The sequence below is a fragment of the Embiotoca jacksoni genome, unplaced genomic scaffold (genome assembly GCF_022577435.1).
Source record: "Embiotoca jacksoni isolate LCO1_2020_lvr unplaced genomic scaffold, fEmbJac1.0.p SCAF_9, whole genome shotgun sequence".
NCBI lineage: Eukaryota > Metazoa > Chordata > Actinopteri > Embiotocidae > Embiotoca > Embiotoca jacksoni.
Window position 1 is genome coordinate 12711462 of NW_027185447.1, and position 18795 is coordinate 12730256.

An 18795-nucleotide genomic window follows, 5' to 3' on the forward strand; every position below is an offset into this window, starting at 1 on the left:
CGGCACCGGGATAATAGGCGGATGTGAAATGCCTCACAGCAGGGGCTGCAGGGCGGAGAGTGGGGCACGGTTTCACTGTACACCACAACATCTGTTGATAAAACCATGGCAACACAGCTGTCTGCCCAAAGGCTACAAAGGAAACATGGGAAAGTACAGATGTAAAACATGGGGGGAAGACAAGACAAGGACACACAGAGATCCTAAGATCCACTGACAAAAGGATCTTTGTCAAAAGAATGAATGAATGTTTTTTGACAAAGCATGAAAGACAGTCACATCGGTATTGTACCAGTGGGTGGATATTTGACCCTAAAAATGTACGGGACTCACCCCGATTACTATGACACTAACCCTCACTGCACACAGCTGCCTCAATATCCCACTTTTGCTCATCCATCATCATTACATCCTCCAGCACACACACACACACACACACACACACACACACACACACACACACACACACACACACACACACAAGATACACGTACACAACGCACACAAGCACATACAGTACAAAGGAAGAGACACAGCAGGCGTTCCCCCCCATTAACACTTGCTCCTTCTTTGATTATTTTTCCTGATCATTTCCAGCACCACACGCCAGTTGCTACATCCTGTTTCCAGGGAATCCATTTCCTGTCAAACCACACTGAACCGTCGCTCTGGCAAACACGTGGAGAATAAATGCGGGTCTATACTAGGACCCTGAAATCAGCTCAATGTGTGTTTGATCAACAAGTAAAATATTTGCTGGGCTGTCTTACACTCTGATGACCTTGAGGTACAGACACCACAAATAATGACAAGTATGTAGTTCATTAAATTTAATTCAAATGCAATGAATGTAGTCTAATCTTAATGTTGATAGGCCATGTGATAATTCAATCATCTCCATGACAACCAATCAAATTCTATCACACAAAATGCTGTAGACTCTGTCTTCCTTCATGTGTGTGTATTTGATTATTCACGGCTGTAATTTGAGAGGGTTTGTGTCCACATTCAACAAACCATGAGATAATTATTGTAATTTTTATACAATTTACAATCCCAAGTTTTTTTTTGTAACCTTAAAGTCATTGTTTGATTTCAAATCAAATTTGCTAGACAAGTGCCAAAAACTGAAAAAGAGGACAGCAGAGGAGAGGAGAGGAGAGGAGAGGAGAGGAGAGGAGAGGAGAGGAGAGGAGAGGAGAGGAGAGATATTTGTGAACCTGTTTCTTCTGGTTTTATCATTCTATTCAGAGGCTTTTGGATTTTCTGTAACTGGGACTGAAAACCTTTTTCTGACTGTATTCTTGCCGCACTCCATGTTTGCGTAAGTGTGTCTTTGTAAGTCTCTGTGTCTATGTGGGTATATGTGTGTATGAAATTAGAGGTTAAGTGGTCTGAGCAAAGCAGAGTGACCCTGAGCAAAGAGGAGGTCAGGACAAAAAGAAAGGGGCTTATTGTCTCTGGCTGTCTCTATCAGCACTTCACTGCCCTCTGGTCAACCAGCCGCTGACTGACAGTAGACCAAGCAAAGCCCTCATTACTCTGCATGTTTATGTGTGTTATTTTGGTTCGTTTCCAAATAGAAAACAAAAACATGTAAAGAAAGAACACGCACTTCCCAAAGACCTTCATATGGGATAAATCATCACGCAAATGAAATTTAACTAATCCAACTTTACGTATGATTTGTGATGAAGTATGTGTTATGCGTGTTTGCATGACAGTGGTGCATATTTTCATGTGCATATGCATAAGAGGTTGTGTGCAAACTTGTGTTTGTAGACTCCTTTGGTTGTGCTTATACAGTATTTACCTCATTCCCTGTGTAAACCATTAAATATCTCATCCCCTTTCCGACCCCTATAACTCCACTTTATGGCTTTTCCACATGGCCTCTGAAGAACTTGCGGGGGCTTTATTTTGGACCGTGCCATGTTTGTTCTGGGGGGCCCGATGCTGCGCTACTCGCACTGAATCCCAAACCACACCAATCCACGAACCCGGGAGCATGCTGTTGGGTCTGAGAATGGTGACCATGGTCGGTCAAGTTCAGATGAGGTCATGTTAAAACGGATCCATGATGGTTGGGACTCATCACAGCAGGTCCAGGAATTAACGTGAAATAGATCATTAGTGGTCAGCTGTAACAGGAACTGAACTGTTTTCCATTTACAAACCAACAACCTCACTGTCGTCTTTACTGAGTTCATCAAGTTCTCACTGATGTTTTACTTGCTGTACACCCTTAAGTGTAGTGTTATCAGCAGATGGGGGATGAGGATGGACAGGGGAGAAGAAGGAGGAGGCAAAAAAAATGGGGGAGAAGACAGATGGAGGCAGATAGTGTGAGACATGAGAAAATATGGACTGAGGGAGCAAAAGTGAATGAGGCAGAAAGAAAGACAGAGAGTGAGAACACTGCAGGGGGACAGCCCGGGGTAGCGTGTAACCAGGTTGAGACCACATCTTTTTACTGCCTCACTACCAATATGAACCATCAATCAGCAACGAGAACAAGGAAAGATCAACAAAAACAGTCCAGATGGGACCACAGCACACCGTACCATCGCATCACTCACTGACATACGCTCACAGCCTCTTACATTCATCAAGCAGCTCTATTCTCTCACTTTGCACTTCCTCTTGTCGCTCCATCTCTCCTAGATTCTTTCCCTCTCACACTCCAGGTTCTTTTTATTTTCCTCTTGTTTTGCCTATTCATCACTGTCACCACGGTTGATGTTAGCAAGTCATTTTTGAGTCATTTATATCCTCTTCGAGTCATTACATTTCAACCTCAAAATCAAAACTCTGAAGAGGTCTTCTGGCAGACACACAGCAAAAGCCAGTGATGAAAGAGAACAGAAGATATTTGAGGTCACATCTGAAGAAGTTAAAGTGAAACACCACAGACTGTGTTCTCTGTAAATACAGATGTGTTGCCACATCGCATAATATGCATTAAGGGCGTGCTGCTCCTAACACTTCTCCTGGCATTCAGTGAGGAATGAAATATCAAATGTTTAAATTGTTATGTTATTTATGTGCCTTATTCAGACTTTGATTTAAGAATATATCCAGTCCCCACCAAAGGATTTACTATAAAAAAAAAAAAGACTTTTCTAAAGTCATCAACAACTGCAGGAGAAAATAAGGTTGAACATTGAAAAAAAGCTCTGCTCAACAACCAATTAGCCTTTCATTTTCCTCAATGCATACACATGTCAGCTGGTGAGCTGCCACAAAAATGATTAAAAAAGACAACATTGTTAATGTACAGATGCACTAAAAGTCCTGGAGGCTTCTCTAAAGAAACGTGTTCTTCATTGTTAAAATGACATTAAACATGCTAAGATTATAAAGGCCCAGATGGCAATCAGGTCTGCAATCTTTCCAATAAACAACCACTAAGAATTGAGTATCATAGTTTGGTTAAATATAAGTACAATAGGACAAAGCCCTTGACAACATGTTTTAAAGCCAAAGCCTATTTAATAAATTAGTTTTCATCCTGGGGAATTTAATTTATGCTGCACTATATTCCTCTTTGGTGTTTTTGCTTTGTCATGACTGTATTTCTGTTTGTACGACCGAGGTCTTGAGTCACAAAAACATGTTTCTGAAGGAGTGTTACTTTGCCCTGGAAACTCATATCAAACCAAAAAACACTTCAACCAAAGAGCTGTTTCATACACGCAACTGTCAACTAAATGCGTGACTAAGTACAGATAAATCAAACAAAGAGTCCCACACGTCTTAATAGAGTCTGATTTGGCCGTCTTTTGCACAAACGGTCATCATATTCAAAACAATCTGCTCACAGAAAACTAAACACTGTCTAACCAAACTCACTGAGGTTTTGGCTTGTGCCTTTGTTGCTGGCTGGTTAAATATGCAGGAAGGAGTCTGATAGGTTACCTGATCTGCCAGAGTATCGTTACAGCCCTACATTGTCCTGGTTAGGGCAGCAAAGACACACACATCTACTGTATTAAAGGGTTAAGTTTCCACTGACTCGCAACGCTCACACACAAACGCAAGACTCATTATTTTCCACATTTTCCAGTTATCTGGAGACAGATTCAATCACACCCATTAAGAAGCTGTCCTTAACTTTGACTGACAAATAAATACACTTCCATTTTCTCATTCCCTTGCTCACAGTGCCCGCTCTGTTCAGTGGCCAGCTCCTTCTTAGTCCAATTCTGATTTGAACTAGTTTTAGAGACAAGTGTCTTAAAGATGAGGCTTCTTCTAAAGTCTGAGACACCAGTCTGTCTCTGGAAACGGACTACTGTACCAACCACTGCCATTTGTAATGATACACACCGAGAATACATAAGCACACTCTTGTGTATGGGAGGGTTGTGATGTGAAATGAAAGAGAAAAAAGGCAATATGTTTCTCTTGAGAAATTTTAAATGAGATGGGAAGAGAGCTGAAACAAACCCCTGAATGGAGATGAAGTAATAATGTATGTGGATGGAAGGAATGAGGAGAGAGTGAGGATCCTGAGAGAATGGCTGTCCTGTCAAGCCGAATGACTGGCATACAGTAGAGGAATGCACGGACATGGCTGGACCACGAAAGCACACTTAAAATCTTCACTCATCCTCTGGCCTGCCCACTTAGACCAGGAAATTCTAGCCGTTCCCAAGTGGAAGAAAATGCCACTTCAATAGCGGGAAAAATTACTCGAGACCAGAGATAAGAAAGACGCAAACAGCGCTGACAGCATACGTGTTTTTCGAGTGCACGTGTTTGTGTGTGTGACTGTGCATGTGTGTGTGTGTTTGTGGTGATTGAGATCTGATTACAGCTCATCTGCAGCAGCCTATCAGAAGCGAGGAGAAGACAGAGTACAGAGCACAGTGATGTGCCCAACGTCAAAAGCATTATAGTCAGTTATACGATTCCTTTGTCATGTACCCAGAGAGGAATGCATAAACACACACACACACACACACACACACATAGTTACATATAATACTCTTTCTTTACATGCAATGTGTTGCCTTCTGGACCGTTGACTGCCAGATTAATGTTAGCAAAGCCATCTATGTTATGCTGCATTACAGCTAACAGTTAACCTGAGGTGTCAATGCATGTAGTTACAAATATTTGGCTTCCTATCAGTGGTCAAAGCTTTCATAAAGTCACATGACTAAATACAAAATAAAGATATCCCTGACACTGATCTGCTGTCAAAAGTCTGAACAATTATGATGTAGAAGTTAAGGGGACATGATGGGAACATGATCGTTCAATTTAAGATAATAAATTTTAAATATGATAGGGGGGTATGATAATGATTCCTGGTCTCAAAATGAAATTTTACTGATAACAAAGACCAAAAGCATGTGCACACATTTCTTTACATGCCATTTCAGGACACACAAACAAAAACATTTACACACACAGAAACCACCCACTGAACACCAATTCTTTTAAGTATGATGTATTCCGCTAACTGCAAGGGCCAAAATTCCTTGCACATGTATGGACAATTAGGCCTAATTTTGGCCCAAATTGCTTCCTGTAATGATGAGTGGACATAGTTAGCAGGCTGCTCTCAACTGCCGAATACAAAGAGATCTAAAGAATCAGTTCCAAGTCTAGAGAGTGATGGAGAAAAATGCTAAATGCTCCCCAACCTCCCCACACACATACACACCTCCATTTCTCTACATACAGCCCACCTCCATCCCTAACAGCAGTGATAAAATCATCAGAGCCAGAGTTTAGAAACTTTAAACATGAAGAAGAAAAAGCTGCCAGCTTTCCTCAGCCTTCTCACTGACCCACCCACACATTTGAGCCTACTGGTGGACTAAAGGAGCCACACGCATAGAACTTTTTTTCCACCCACCTCAACGTCCATTAGAGAAACAGAAAGAGAAAGAAATCACGGTATAAAAAGAAAGGATCCTGCGCTTTTGCGCAGATTCATGTGAGCTTCCTCGCATATCTGTGGTTGTGATGACCTCTCTCATCTCATAAGTATCCATGCAAGCAAATTGTTTCTGAAAGCTATTTTTCCAGGAAAAGCACACACTGTCATCATCACTGCAGATTTGACAGAGGCCAAACAGCTAATTTGCCCTGTTGTCACTGGGCTACTAAATCTCATTTTTACTGAATAAGTAAAACATGAAAGAACATAAGAAAATAAATAAAAGGCAAAAAGGAGGAGGAACAAGAAATAAACACACTAAAATGCAATCCCTTAGTATAATGTCAGAAAGTAAAAATGGCCATAACACATTATTGCCGTGTTGATTGTTATTACTATGGAAATCAACAGACAACTTTCAGACAGCTTCATCCATCTGAGGCAGTGTGTATCTTTGAAAATGTTTTCCAGGAAGCTGTAGTGGCTCAGTGCATCATAATGACTGTTTGCATATGTGTGGGTGTATTTGTCTGTGTTTGTCCAACCACCAATTGCGTGTGTGTGTGTGTGTGTGTGTGTGTGTGTGTGTGTGTGTGTGTGTGTGTGTGTGTGTGTGTGTGTGTGTGTGTGTGCATGTATTTGTCTGTGTTTGTCCATCTGCAGATTGTGTGTGTGTGTGTGTGTGTGTGTGTGTGTGTGTGTGTGTGTGTGTGTGTGTGTGTGTGTGTGTGTGTGTGTGTGTGTGTGTGTGTGCACTGACCTCTGTCTGAAGTGTATTTGCGCGTTGTTCCTTGGCACTGAGCGACTCTTTTAGCACCTCGATGTGTTGCTTGCAGTCTGAGTTCTGATTGGTCAGTGTTTCCAATTTGGTCTGCAGGGCCTGCATCTCTGACTCCTTTCTGTTCAGCTCCTGCTTCAGCTGCTCTATCTGAAAATCACACACACACACACAAGCAAACAAATTCATTACAAAAACCTTTTATTCATCGTTGAGTGAATTGATGTACTTGCAGATAAGCACTTTCAAACATGAGAAAAACAAATATGGCTTTCCATTCAAATCACTCATCCACAGCAAAAACACACTAATCTTGTTTATTTCTGAAAATTACATTTTTCACCACACTTTCAGAACAACAGTTGTGAAAGAACACATTGTTGTGAATGTCGTGAGAGGCGTTAAGTTGTTTTTTTAATATAGGAGTGCACAATATAGACAAAATTAAAGGTCCCAGTTTACAAGCTTCAAGATCATAGAAAACCTGTGGTTGGCCTCGGTCAGCCAATCAAAAGAGAGGGTCATTGATATCAATGTTCCTTAAAGATACAAACACAAACTATGTTGAGATGTTTTTGGTACCTAAAACCACAAAAATATCTTGTTATTGATATCTAGACTGTAAATAAAACATCAGAAAGGTGTAAAATATGGGACCTTTAATTCAAACTCATGAGTTAAAAAAAAAAAGTTTATTCTTCTAGCTCAGATTATTATACATAGTTCAATAAAAAAGGAAATCTGAAATATTTTTTATGTCATGCAATTAGGCACACTTTAATGTTATATCATTGATTTATTATATTGGAAATTATGTATGTCAACTGTGTTGTGATATATATATATTTATAAATGATGAACTACAACACTGAATTATCAACCAGATTACATTATCAATCCTCACTCAGAGAAGTCCCAGACCTACTATGTGGACACACCAAGCCTAACTGTCAAAAGGTAAAAATTATTAGATTGCGATAGAGACAGATTGTTTTATAGATCATAACAGAAAACCACAAAGGACCAATCAAAGGGGGGAAATGTTCTATCATGAGGCTAGTTATGTCCAGAAGACTGTCACCTGTCTACTAGAGCCAAAAATGCACAAAGGAGATTCGAAGAGAGATTTATTTAACTGTGTGAGGAGGATTCACTTCTTACAAGGGGAATTCTAACCGGACCAGAGTTTGGCCAATCAACTTCCAGTCACAGAGAGAACCCAAAGAGCCAAAAAAATGCAGGAAGAGCAACAGAATAATAGGAGACAGGGGACCGTAATGTGATGAGGAGTTAATTCTCTGAAACTAATAATCATAGAGGTGAGATTGAGAGAAGACATAGAAAAAAAAACTCAGGAAATGAGTAGGTTAAAAATATTGATACAAGATGGAGCATTATAATAAAAAATAAGGAGCAAAAATTCTAAAAGAAATGTTGGCAAAACAAACAAAAAAACTAATGAGAAAGGAGAGAGACTAATGAGATGGGTACTTCTGGTTGTTCTGTGATCCAAGGCTGTTGGGTGGGGAGGAGGAAGGTGGGAGGTGGTCTGATGGAAGACACACATGGTGACAAGGCCTGCTCCTATAAAGACACAGAGACAAGAAGACAACAAGCCACTAAACTATAGGCTGTGTGCTCAACTGCACTCTTTCACATTGTGCACTCCTTACCCACACAGCTAAAGCTTGTGGAAGGTATACTGGTTAAATTTTCCAAGAATTGATATTGAAAGAAAAAATGTAGCTGCCCTAATGCCCACTTATTACACTTTATACATTTACATGTTCTCAGAGGCCATTTTCTAGTGTTTGAGTAGATCAAAGTCCAGAGAGGAAACCAGAGAGGACAGCGATACTGCCCTCTCTGGTTTCTCTTATCACAGTCCTACCTCAACACCAGTCGCCCCCTGTGCTGAAAGACTTGGACCCTAAACGCTTCAAGGATATAGAATGAATCTGTGCATATCCTTGTGCGAGGTGACTTTCTGTGTTTCTGTGTGACTGTATGCAGAAAGATGAGACATGGGAGAGCGAGCCAGGACCATCACTGTGATGTATATAGTTCCAGGTCAGTATGGGTGAGGAGAGAGCTCTTTCCTGTGTTCCCCTGTCGTTGTAAGCTCACATTCATCTGTCAGGGCCCCATTCATAAAAACATCTCTTTTATGATGGGATCAGGAACTTCCCCGATGCAATGACAAATGGGCCCTACAAAGAGCACCATTAATGAACCAAGGACAACCATTTTCACATGGAGAACAACTCATCGGCCTCAGCCTTCATGGACACTTGGCTAAAAACTCTCTGAGACCTGAAATTGCATTTTTAACATGGATTCTGTACATAAGTTCAGGTGCATATTTAAATGTGTGCCTATGAATAAACCAGTATTCAGCCTAGGAGAGAGGGTTCTTAGTCAGGCCTTTTCGATGGATCGTCCTGCCAGCTAGGGGCAGGGCAGCAAACCGACACGGTAAACTGTAAGCCGATAGTTTCTAAGTGTGCGCCCTCAAAACAGACACAGATAGGAGAGCTGTATATTGCTTGGCCATCACACAGGTGATGGTAGGTAAAGCACACAATAAATTGATGGGGAATAAGGAAGAGGCTAGAAAAACTTCTTAAAAGTACGCAGAACTTTACTTTAAATATAAAATGAGAAATATATTTATGAGTGTAGGAGTTCTTGGTATCCGTGCAACATGGGGGGCTCAGAGCCAAAGCACCTAAAAGACTCAACATACTTATCATGCAGTTTGCCTTTAAGATTTCTCTGCACTTAAGTTTGTGTCTCCATAAGCATGCAACCGCGACAAGCAGCATGCACGTTAACAGGTTCTCATGCTGTTGTTATTTATGTTTTTAAGACAAGCATGCATCACTCGGATCATGCAGCGTGCAGGCGTCTCAGGTGGCATGCAGGGATATTCTACCTTAGTCTTCATGAATTTAGAATGGCTCTTGTAGACCTCCACCTGCTTGAGTTCATCCTGCCTGTCATCAGGCTGCAGCAGGCCGCTGGTCTTTAACATCTGGACCTCATCCTCTAAGTCTCTGATGTTCCTCTCCAGGGAAGAGATCTTGGTGTCCTGAACCAGCAACAGTAGGCAGGCAGACAGTCAGCAAAAATTTGGCTAAGAATATTAAGCTCTGGGGTAAAACAAGGGCTTCCTATCCCATGTGTTATTAGTGAGACAGTTAGCTGTCTGTAGATGAATCAGTCTATCTACACCACAATCCAAAACATCTTTCACAAAACCCAGCATCGAGGGAAAAGAGAAGGTTTTATAAAACTTATGGATCTTGTGGAAAATATTACATAACAAATGACTGACCGTTCTCTCTAAGTAGACCTGCATGAATAAATGTGTTACATCTAAAACTGAAGTTTGTTTGAGACACTGATTAGACATCTGATCAAGGACTTTGTTTAGAGGAATAATACCACAGTGCCCTATATGCCTGTATCACTTTGACAAGTATTTTACGTTTGGATATATGGAAGGTCCATATCATAGAATAGCACAAACAGCATGCTGTATTTAGAATAGACCTCCTGAATCTCGACATTAACCTATTTAAGTGTCGGCCTGTGGCTGACTGGAAGGTCTGGAAAAATAGGGAAAATATCTGGGCAGACATTTGTGTCCAGTCAAGATATATTCCTTTGCATTATCTATGAGGGAATGGAAGGGTCTGTCATGGACAGGTCCCGAGGTTGTTTAGTTGCATGGGTTTAGACATACGTTAAATGCTAAACCTTGGAAGAGAAGAGAAAGGTAATTGAATAACTGGAAGCAGATTGCATGATGCCATCAGCACAAATCACAGGCAACATGTAAGCATCTGACCTCTATTACATCCCCTGACTTCAGCTCTGACTAGCACACCGTGCTGCAAGTACAATCCTGGAAGCACACACATAGACAGGGAAAAAGTACACATAACACAAACACACACAGAGGAGGGTGTGCAGGGACATGCACTTTCAATGTATACCCAGGAAAAAAAAGTTCAGGTAAGGCATTTGCATAGGGTGCCCCTACCTTACTTAAAGCACACACAGAGAAAAGACAAAAGTCAAAAAGTCCAATACAAGGTTGGTATTCAGTATTTTTCATTGTTTCACACTGACTTCTGTATCATAATGTTTGTACTGACTTTTAAAAAAAACTGATGGTTATCTGTGTCTGCTACACAGCAGAGGGAGAGAAATATCACCCAGAGGAAGCACAATAGAGTAAACCCCCAAAAACACAAAGGCTATTATCAAAAACAATACTAACTACAATAGGAATACGTGTAGTAAGAACTGGGCCTCAAAACCACTGGAATATAAACTATTGTATTTGACGGTGCTGCACTCCAACCCAGGAGGAATTTATGACAGAAAAAGAAGGAAACACAAATACTGGATATCTCTAGCCAATGTTGAGTTAACAGAGAGATCGAGAGGTGAGCACTCAGTACAGTACCTGCCAGATAACATCAGGATCAAAACAGAAAGGGTGGCTGGTATTCTGCAATTACAAAGTGGAAATACACACCACTTAGAACAAGCAACAACACAGACACTGAAACAGTCATGGGCATTACATGCTCAATTACCAGAATATCCACAGTTGCATTAATACATAATAATAAGAACAGAAGACAGTTTTATAAAGCAACAATGGAGAGAAAATACTGTATCTCCTCCTTATCATCACCAGATGAAGTTACGGTATCTCTCTCTCTTACTCTGCCCCTCAATATGCCAAATCTGTCTGGCAATTCTATTTTTTTTTCTTATTTCTAATTAATTCAGTCAGTCTTTTAATTTGGCCTCTTTCATGCATTTACAAGTGCAAGCATCCTGGGCTAAAGCACATGTGCACTTTGTTAATAGGCAGACAAATTACAAAGTATGTGTGAAAAATAACTGCGGTTTTGCTGTAAAGGAGCCACTTTTGGAAAGAGCATTTGCTGAATGAACACTAAATATGTGTGTGTGCGTGGGTGTACACACGGACACATGTGGAGTCAACTGCATTTTTCACAGCACCAATGACTTCAAAGGGCTGAGATGAGAGTGAAGGCTTCCATATGTGACATTTGAAACAAATTGAATAAGTGCTCAACTCTGCATGGGCCAATGATGGGCTTTACTCGGGCATGGCCACCATATAGATGCCATAGGTAACAATAAAACAACGTTCTTTAGATGGTTTATACATGTACGTCATGTACATGTACGTCTGTGTCTGCATTTACAGCCAAGCCAGATCCTCTGCTACTGCTCATATTACAGCAGTGCTCATCAATAATTAAAGCTCCGTACGGGATGAGGCTGATATCAAACTGAACTAGAAACATGTTGCGACCAGAAGATCAAAGTACGCAGCTGAAACAAGATCAGACCATCAGATCGAAGTTGTGACCACAACACATACCACAGTTTAACTTGCTGATCTCTTGCTGAAATTTGTTCGGAGATAAACCGGCACACATTCCTCAGAGCTGTTGCTATGAATGGACAAAAACACTGACATTCGTGAATCTTCGATCTGATCGATTACAACATTGCATTCTTCTTATTACATAAAATATTGCCTGCTCTTGTACATTTGAGATCGTACCTTCATATCAATGACAGTCTGCAGAGCCCTGGTCTTGGCCGGATCAGCCTGGAGCTGGTTCCGGCGGTGAAGTTCCTGGGGAGGGACCCGGTAAAAATAAGCCTGTCGGCTCATCATCTTCAGCACTTTCTAACACCCAGAGCTTCAGGGCCACTAAAGAAGATGCGCTGATCAGTCAGTCGCACCAGTCCCAGTTCTTATCTTTCCTCGTCCTTTTCACTACATTTGACTTAAAGTTAGCTTTTCTTCATAAAAAAAAAAAAATTAAAAAAAAATGCTACATCATCCGCAATTGTACATCAATTAAAAAAAAAAAAAAAAGCTTGTTTTACAAAATGAAAAATAAAAAAAGCTTTCTCTATGATTTTGATCTGATGCTCTCCTGAAGACTTTTTTCCGTCTCTAACAGCAGGTGCTGGTGTCTATTATCTCTGCCCTATCTTTTCCTGTCTTTCTGTCGCCCTTCTGTGGCAGGTAGCAGACACCATCAGCTTTAGGTCATATGAATCTGTCTCTATAACTGGTTCAGTCAGAATGTTTCGATTTCGTATCTCTCACTTGTTTTCTCTGTCTCTCTCTCGCAGATGTCTCTGGCATGCTAGAGCGCTTGCTTAGCAACACTTTCTGCCAGCACATGCGCTAAGCTTTTTCTATCAATAATTAATGGCAGCTCTGACCAACAGCTATGCCTACACAGACACGCACACACACACACACACACATTTAATCTAATAGACACACACACACACACATTCTCAAACATAGAAAGTTGCTATCAAAAATGGACCGATCTCCATCTGCTCTACCAAATTATCACTGCAGCTTCTTAGCTTTAAACTGCCTCACCATCATCACAGCATCCACATGGTCTCAAGGGGAAAATATCTGCTATTATAACAACTCTCACATCAGTGCGGATATATGTTAGGCTTCCAATCAGTAAGTAAAAAGCTCAGTTATATTCATATTCTGAACTCATTCAACTTTTATTTAACCACGAAAGTGTTACTGAGAGCAATGTTCTCCATTTTTACACCCACTCAGTCAAACACATTCACACCCAGACGCCATCCCGCACAACCACAGTCTGATCTGCTGGCCACCGAGCTGCTCTACTGGAGCATGGGGCACCTCAGTTGTGGTAATGAGGGAGCAGCCCTTGCTCGAGGGGCACCTCAGTGATGCCAAGCGCTGCTCTTTTAATCTTCACCCAGATTTGACTTTAATAAACCACAGAGGCTCAGCCAAGTTTTAGGGCACCACTTCTGCCTCTTACACTATTGTGTAAGACTACTACACTGCGACAGTATGCTGTTCTACATGGAAACAAAGTAAGCTGCAGGTGACAGAACATAGGGTACATGACAAACATATCTATACATTTACATTATTAGTATTGAGATAAATCACCCTACATCATAGTAGGTGGGCAAAGTGAGAGTTCAGCTGCTGAAAAACAACTAACATGCCCAGTGGAGTTTCCCCATTTGTTAAGGGTTAAATATGAAATACATATGGGATACCAAAAAGTCCTATTGAATTGAATCTCAAAAACACATACTGTGTACTCAAAGACAATCATAGCTAAACATGGAAAATTACAGACATGAAGTTGAAAAATTCATATCGAGAAAGCTCATTGGGCAGTCAGAGGACATAAAAACCATGAACTGACATCAAGGGAGAAGCAACAGGTTGGAATGATTTTTCCCAGCTCTGCCAATGAGCTGAAATGAAGGAAGACAAGGACCTTATCCTCTTGTCTATGTCAGTTGTGGATAAGGAGAGATTACTGCTGTCAGAGCATGCCTCCCACAGACTGGCATTCTTTCACTGCTGCCACAATCCTAATCTTCCACTGACCATATGTGTATTAATGTGTTACTCTGTCACTGTGTGCCTGTCGGTCTTTTTGACTCCCTGTGCACATTTAACTGTCCTTTGGAGAAAGTGTGACTATTAACTTCTTATCAACAACAGCTCAACAACACTTCTCTTGTGTCTCTCAGTGGGGGGAAATTAAGTCACGCAAGAGAACACGTCATCAAAGACCATCTTCTCTGCGCCACATGTGTCAGAGGACTGAGCATGTGGAATGAACAAGATCAAACGTAACACTATAGCAATAAGTGTCGGCATCCTGAATGAAGGATACGGTCAAAAGGTTCAATTATAGCCTCAAGGCAATGGTGTCATGTATGCCATACGCAGACTAGAACATAAGCAGGTTCTACATAGACGCACACACATGTTCGCACATACAAACACATTCATCAATCGCATTCCCATCTCTTCTCCATCAGTGAAGAGAAAAGGGTAAAAAAAGAAACACATTTCTTTGCCACAAATGTGAAAATGTGTCCGCCTATCAGCTCAGTGGCAAAAAAGTGCAGTTTGAAAATACAAATGGGAAATCAGAGGAAATCAAAGCCTTGGGGGGTTGTGGTCGGAGGGGGGTGAGGAAAAGGTTTGAGGGGTGTAATCTTGTCCTGATAAACTTTTTTCCGCTCAAACATTCTGGGCGGTCAACAGAGCGTGGCGAGTATGTGGTACCCGAGTTTTGGTGGGAAGAAGGGATCATTTGTGTGTGTGTGTCTGTTAATGTGCATGTGTGTGTGTGTGTGTGTGTGTGTGTGTGTGTGTGTGTGTGTGTTACTGATGGTATTTACAGTGGTCTTCTAATGTTAGTTGAGAGGGGCTTCATTAGTGGCGGCAGAAAGTAGCCAATTAAGAATGCAGGGCCTAAAAAAAAAGAGGTCTTTCATCAATTAAACTAACCACAACAGATAGCATAACAGCCATGGAGGGAAAGAAACAAGCACACACAGGCTGTGAGACAGATTAGAGAGATGACATCAAAATGTTGCTACTGAACCTGGTACGAAAAAAGAAAAAGCAGGAAAAAGATCCCAAAAATAAAGGTTTGCTGTCCTTAACTTCCACTTCCAACATGCTAGACTCGAAACTATGTTGTTGGTTTTTTTTTTTTTTTTTTTTTTTTTTAAAAGCTCCATGTTTGAACTTTCATCAGTGTTTGAGAGAGGAGGCAGAGAGAGAACCTGCCAAAAAAAGCAACAAGAGTTCTGAAGCCAGTCATGTTATAGAAAAACAGGGGAGCCCATAAGTGCTTGCTCATACGTTCTTAACAGCTGAGCAATGCTATACACTGATCCCATGCTGAGTGAGATGTCTTCACATACAATCGGAGCCCTAACTCTATTCAGAGCCCCTACAGCACGTATGACATCTGCAGTACGATATGTATGAAAGTAGATATGCCATCTCCAAGTAAAATTCTCACTGTGAGAGTGTGCATGTGTGTGTGTGCACGCCTTTGGCAGCAGGTCAGGGCTGGGCAGGAACAGACCAGTGGTGCGGCTGTTATTATTGGGTCTGCAGGGACCAGGCGGCTGGGGAGAGTCAATTAGGCCCAGATTTATGCCTCTCAGCGTGTATGTATGTGTGTGTGTGTGTGTGTGTGTGTGTGTGTGTGTGTGTGTGTGTGTGTGTGTGTGTGTGTGTGTGTGTGTGTGTGTGTGTACGTGTGTCCCATCGCACATAACTTTGGCTCAAACTTAGTGCACGTAATCGCCAGGGAAGTTAAATTCTAATAGAACACTGCCACTTTGTGGACATTGCTAGTACTGCAGAAATGTACGTGCGCCAGTAAACATGATTGAGAAAAAAAACCGTCAATGTTTTGGCCTCCACGTCATTCTTCCTGATGTTGACCAGTCAAGTGTAATCGAACGAACAGAGCACACTGACAAAGATGTGCCAGTGTTTCTGTGTGTGCCGCTAAGACGAGCTGACATCTGAAAAAGCTAAACAGGAAACAGCGAGAGCACCACCACACTCACCATCGCCTGACAACATACATCAGCAGGTGAAGGAGTGACGCAGTGGCCTCTACATCCATACGTTCTGCACATTCGTAGACCAAACACACATAAACACAGACAGCTGGTTCAAGTGATTTCACATGTGGTCAGGGTCTGTTATGCCTGAACGGTACAACAGAGACAAACAGAGAAAGATTTCAAAAAGTTCCTTAAGTTTCTGTGGACCATTCCTCATTTATCTGATTTGGATCACACAAATATACATAGGTGCATCCATTTTCTAGTATCACATGTTCTTAGCTTTCCTTACAAAAAAAACATTCATAAAAAACACAAATTTAAGTCTTCATACCAGCAAAAAGTATCAAAAAAGCTCCCGTGTCAACTGTCAATCTGGTTTCCTTTATAGCTAATCAGAAGGGAAGCGCCCTCTAATCGAGGCAATGGCTGCGCTACAATCACTGGCTTGACAACTGCAAGTGTAAAGCCATAATTAAGTCAGTGACACATACTGTAAACAAAGGCAGGAGGCCTTCACGGGAAGCAGGCTGCTTCTTACAGTGTTAAGAAATCCTTCAATTAATCTGTGGTCAGGCCAACCTTTAACACTGAAACTCTACACACCAACCACAAACTGATGAAAGCATCAAACTGTCAGACAACTCGACTATTCTTCAACCCAAAGTGAATAAACCAACTTTATAAATCCTTCAAATCTGAACTATTTTGTCATTTTTTTTTCACTTCAATTCAACATGTAACACCAGCTCACGTTACCATTTGTTACACTTAAAGCAAACAGTCAGTAAAGCTGAACAATTCATAAATGCATCAGCATTACATAATTCACTATGTTAAATATGTTTTCCTACTCCTCCTTTACAATATAATGTTTATTCTGACTTGCTTGGTTTCATTGTTAAACTACTAAAGAAATAGCAATTAAAACATTTCATTTGAATTATAATTATATTATGAATAAATAAGTCAATATTGTAATGTTTATTTCAAATACATACACAAACAGAAAACAGAGATCCGAGTATCTGTCAACCTCATCTCAACCTCAGGAAACTAAAAGGAAACTAGGTGATGGGGGGGGGGGGTAAACAACAAGCGCCTCTCTTTTCACTCAGGGAGGTCAGTGTTTTCACTCATTAATCAACATTAATATTCAGACAAACACAGCCTGTTTTTTGTTTTGTTTTCTTTTTTCACTTTAGAAAAACAGAACTTTTCTTTCATCTCTTCCTCTCTCTCTGACACAGTCACCTCCTCCTCAACGTACACAGAACGTGTTAAGCTGTCAAGCAGTCAAAAATAGCACAGCACACAGTGTGTGGACAGGTACTCACCTCTTACACACACAGCATGGTTATGTCCCATACATTACACACAGACACAGACACGCACACACACATACACACATGCACAGCAGTGGTTACATTCAGCTGAAACACTCACTATCCCCTTTAACAAAAATCACCCCAGTGACCAAACACCCGGCACGGGTGGATATCCCGTCGGCCACCGGGTCCCAAAGAGGGAGTGTCCTCTACACACTAAGCCGATAGGCTCCAGATGTGCACGCATGCTCACACATACACGCATGCACGCACACACGCACACACAATTATTCTGACTCGGCAGAGACAAAGACAGAAAAACAAGAACATTATGACACAAACAATATCGGGGGCATGCACAGACCTGGAGGGCGCACACACACACACAGGCAGAGAGGTAGAAAAATTAAAGGATAAGAAGATTTAGGAGTTAAAAATAGATAAGGCAGGAGTGAGGAGCGCAGAGCGGCCTACAGCTAGTCCTCCTGGCAGAGGATACACAGCCACCTGTGCTACACCACCACTCGTTGCAGGGCTGGTCTAAATTCTCGGTCAATAAAACCGAGGCCCAGAAAAAGACAGAAAAAACTGAAAAGAGTGAGCATACCAAATAACATGTGTTTTTCCTGGAATAAATTTCCACCTTATTGGGTAATTATTTAAATTCACTGCACAAAAAATCTCACCGCAGAGCACAGACAACTGGCATTTGAGCATGTGCATACTCAGGACCACACACACACACACACACACACACACACACATACATACACACACACACAAAAACAGAGTCAGATTGTAAAACTGCATGGCTGAACACAGGCTTACAGCTCTCCGTATGTTAATCTGGCCCATTGATAAGACCTGCTGAGCTGCTTTCTGCCCACACTCCACACAATACAGACAAACTCCCAGGTACACACACAGACACAAAAACACACATACAGTTCAGACATACATGCGCATCATAAGCATAATCAACAAGAAAAATCAATAAAAAATATAATATAGTAACATCAAAGTTCATATCACAATATCTATTAAAAAAATGAACTGTCTTAACATTTCTGTTGTTGGTGTCGTTATTGTTTAGTTTTTAACCTCTTTGCATTAGACTGTCAAAGTTAACGAATGACTTTTATCTGGCACACAGAGATTAAAAAAAAATCTTCCTCACAGAGATATGACTTAGTAATCATTGAACTAATAGTTAATCAAGCAATTCATAAGTTAAAATAGACGTTAAAATTGTGTACGTTCATTCATAACATAAAAAAACCATCAATCTACCAAATTCTAAATTATGTAATAATGTC

General features: G+C 41.1%; 1 protein-coding gene across 2 annotated transcripts in view; it reads right to left on the reverse strand.

Moving 5' to 3' along the window:
- The window catches only part of LOC138193288 (ERC protein 2), a 76139-nt gene that overhangs the window by 49429 nt on the left and 7915 nt on the right, over positions 1-18795 (reverse strand). For both annotated transcript variants that reach the window (XM_069141245.1, XM_069141246.1), the window contains exons 6-8: positions 11149-11193; positions 9607-9762; positions 6654-6821 (exon numbers count right to left, since the gene is read on the reverse strand). In XM_069141245.1, coding sequence (XP_068997346.1) covers positions 6654-6821; positions 9607-9762; positions 11149-11193 — 369 coding nt within the window. The remainder of the gene's footprint in view (positions 1-6653; positions 6822-9606; positions 9763-11148; positions 11194-18795) is intronic.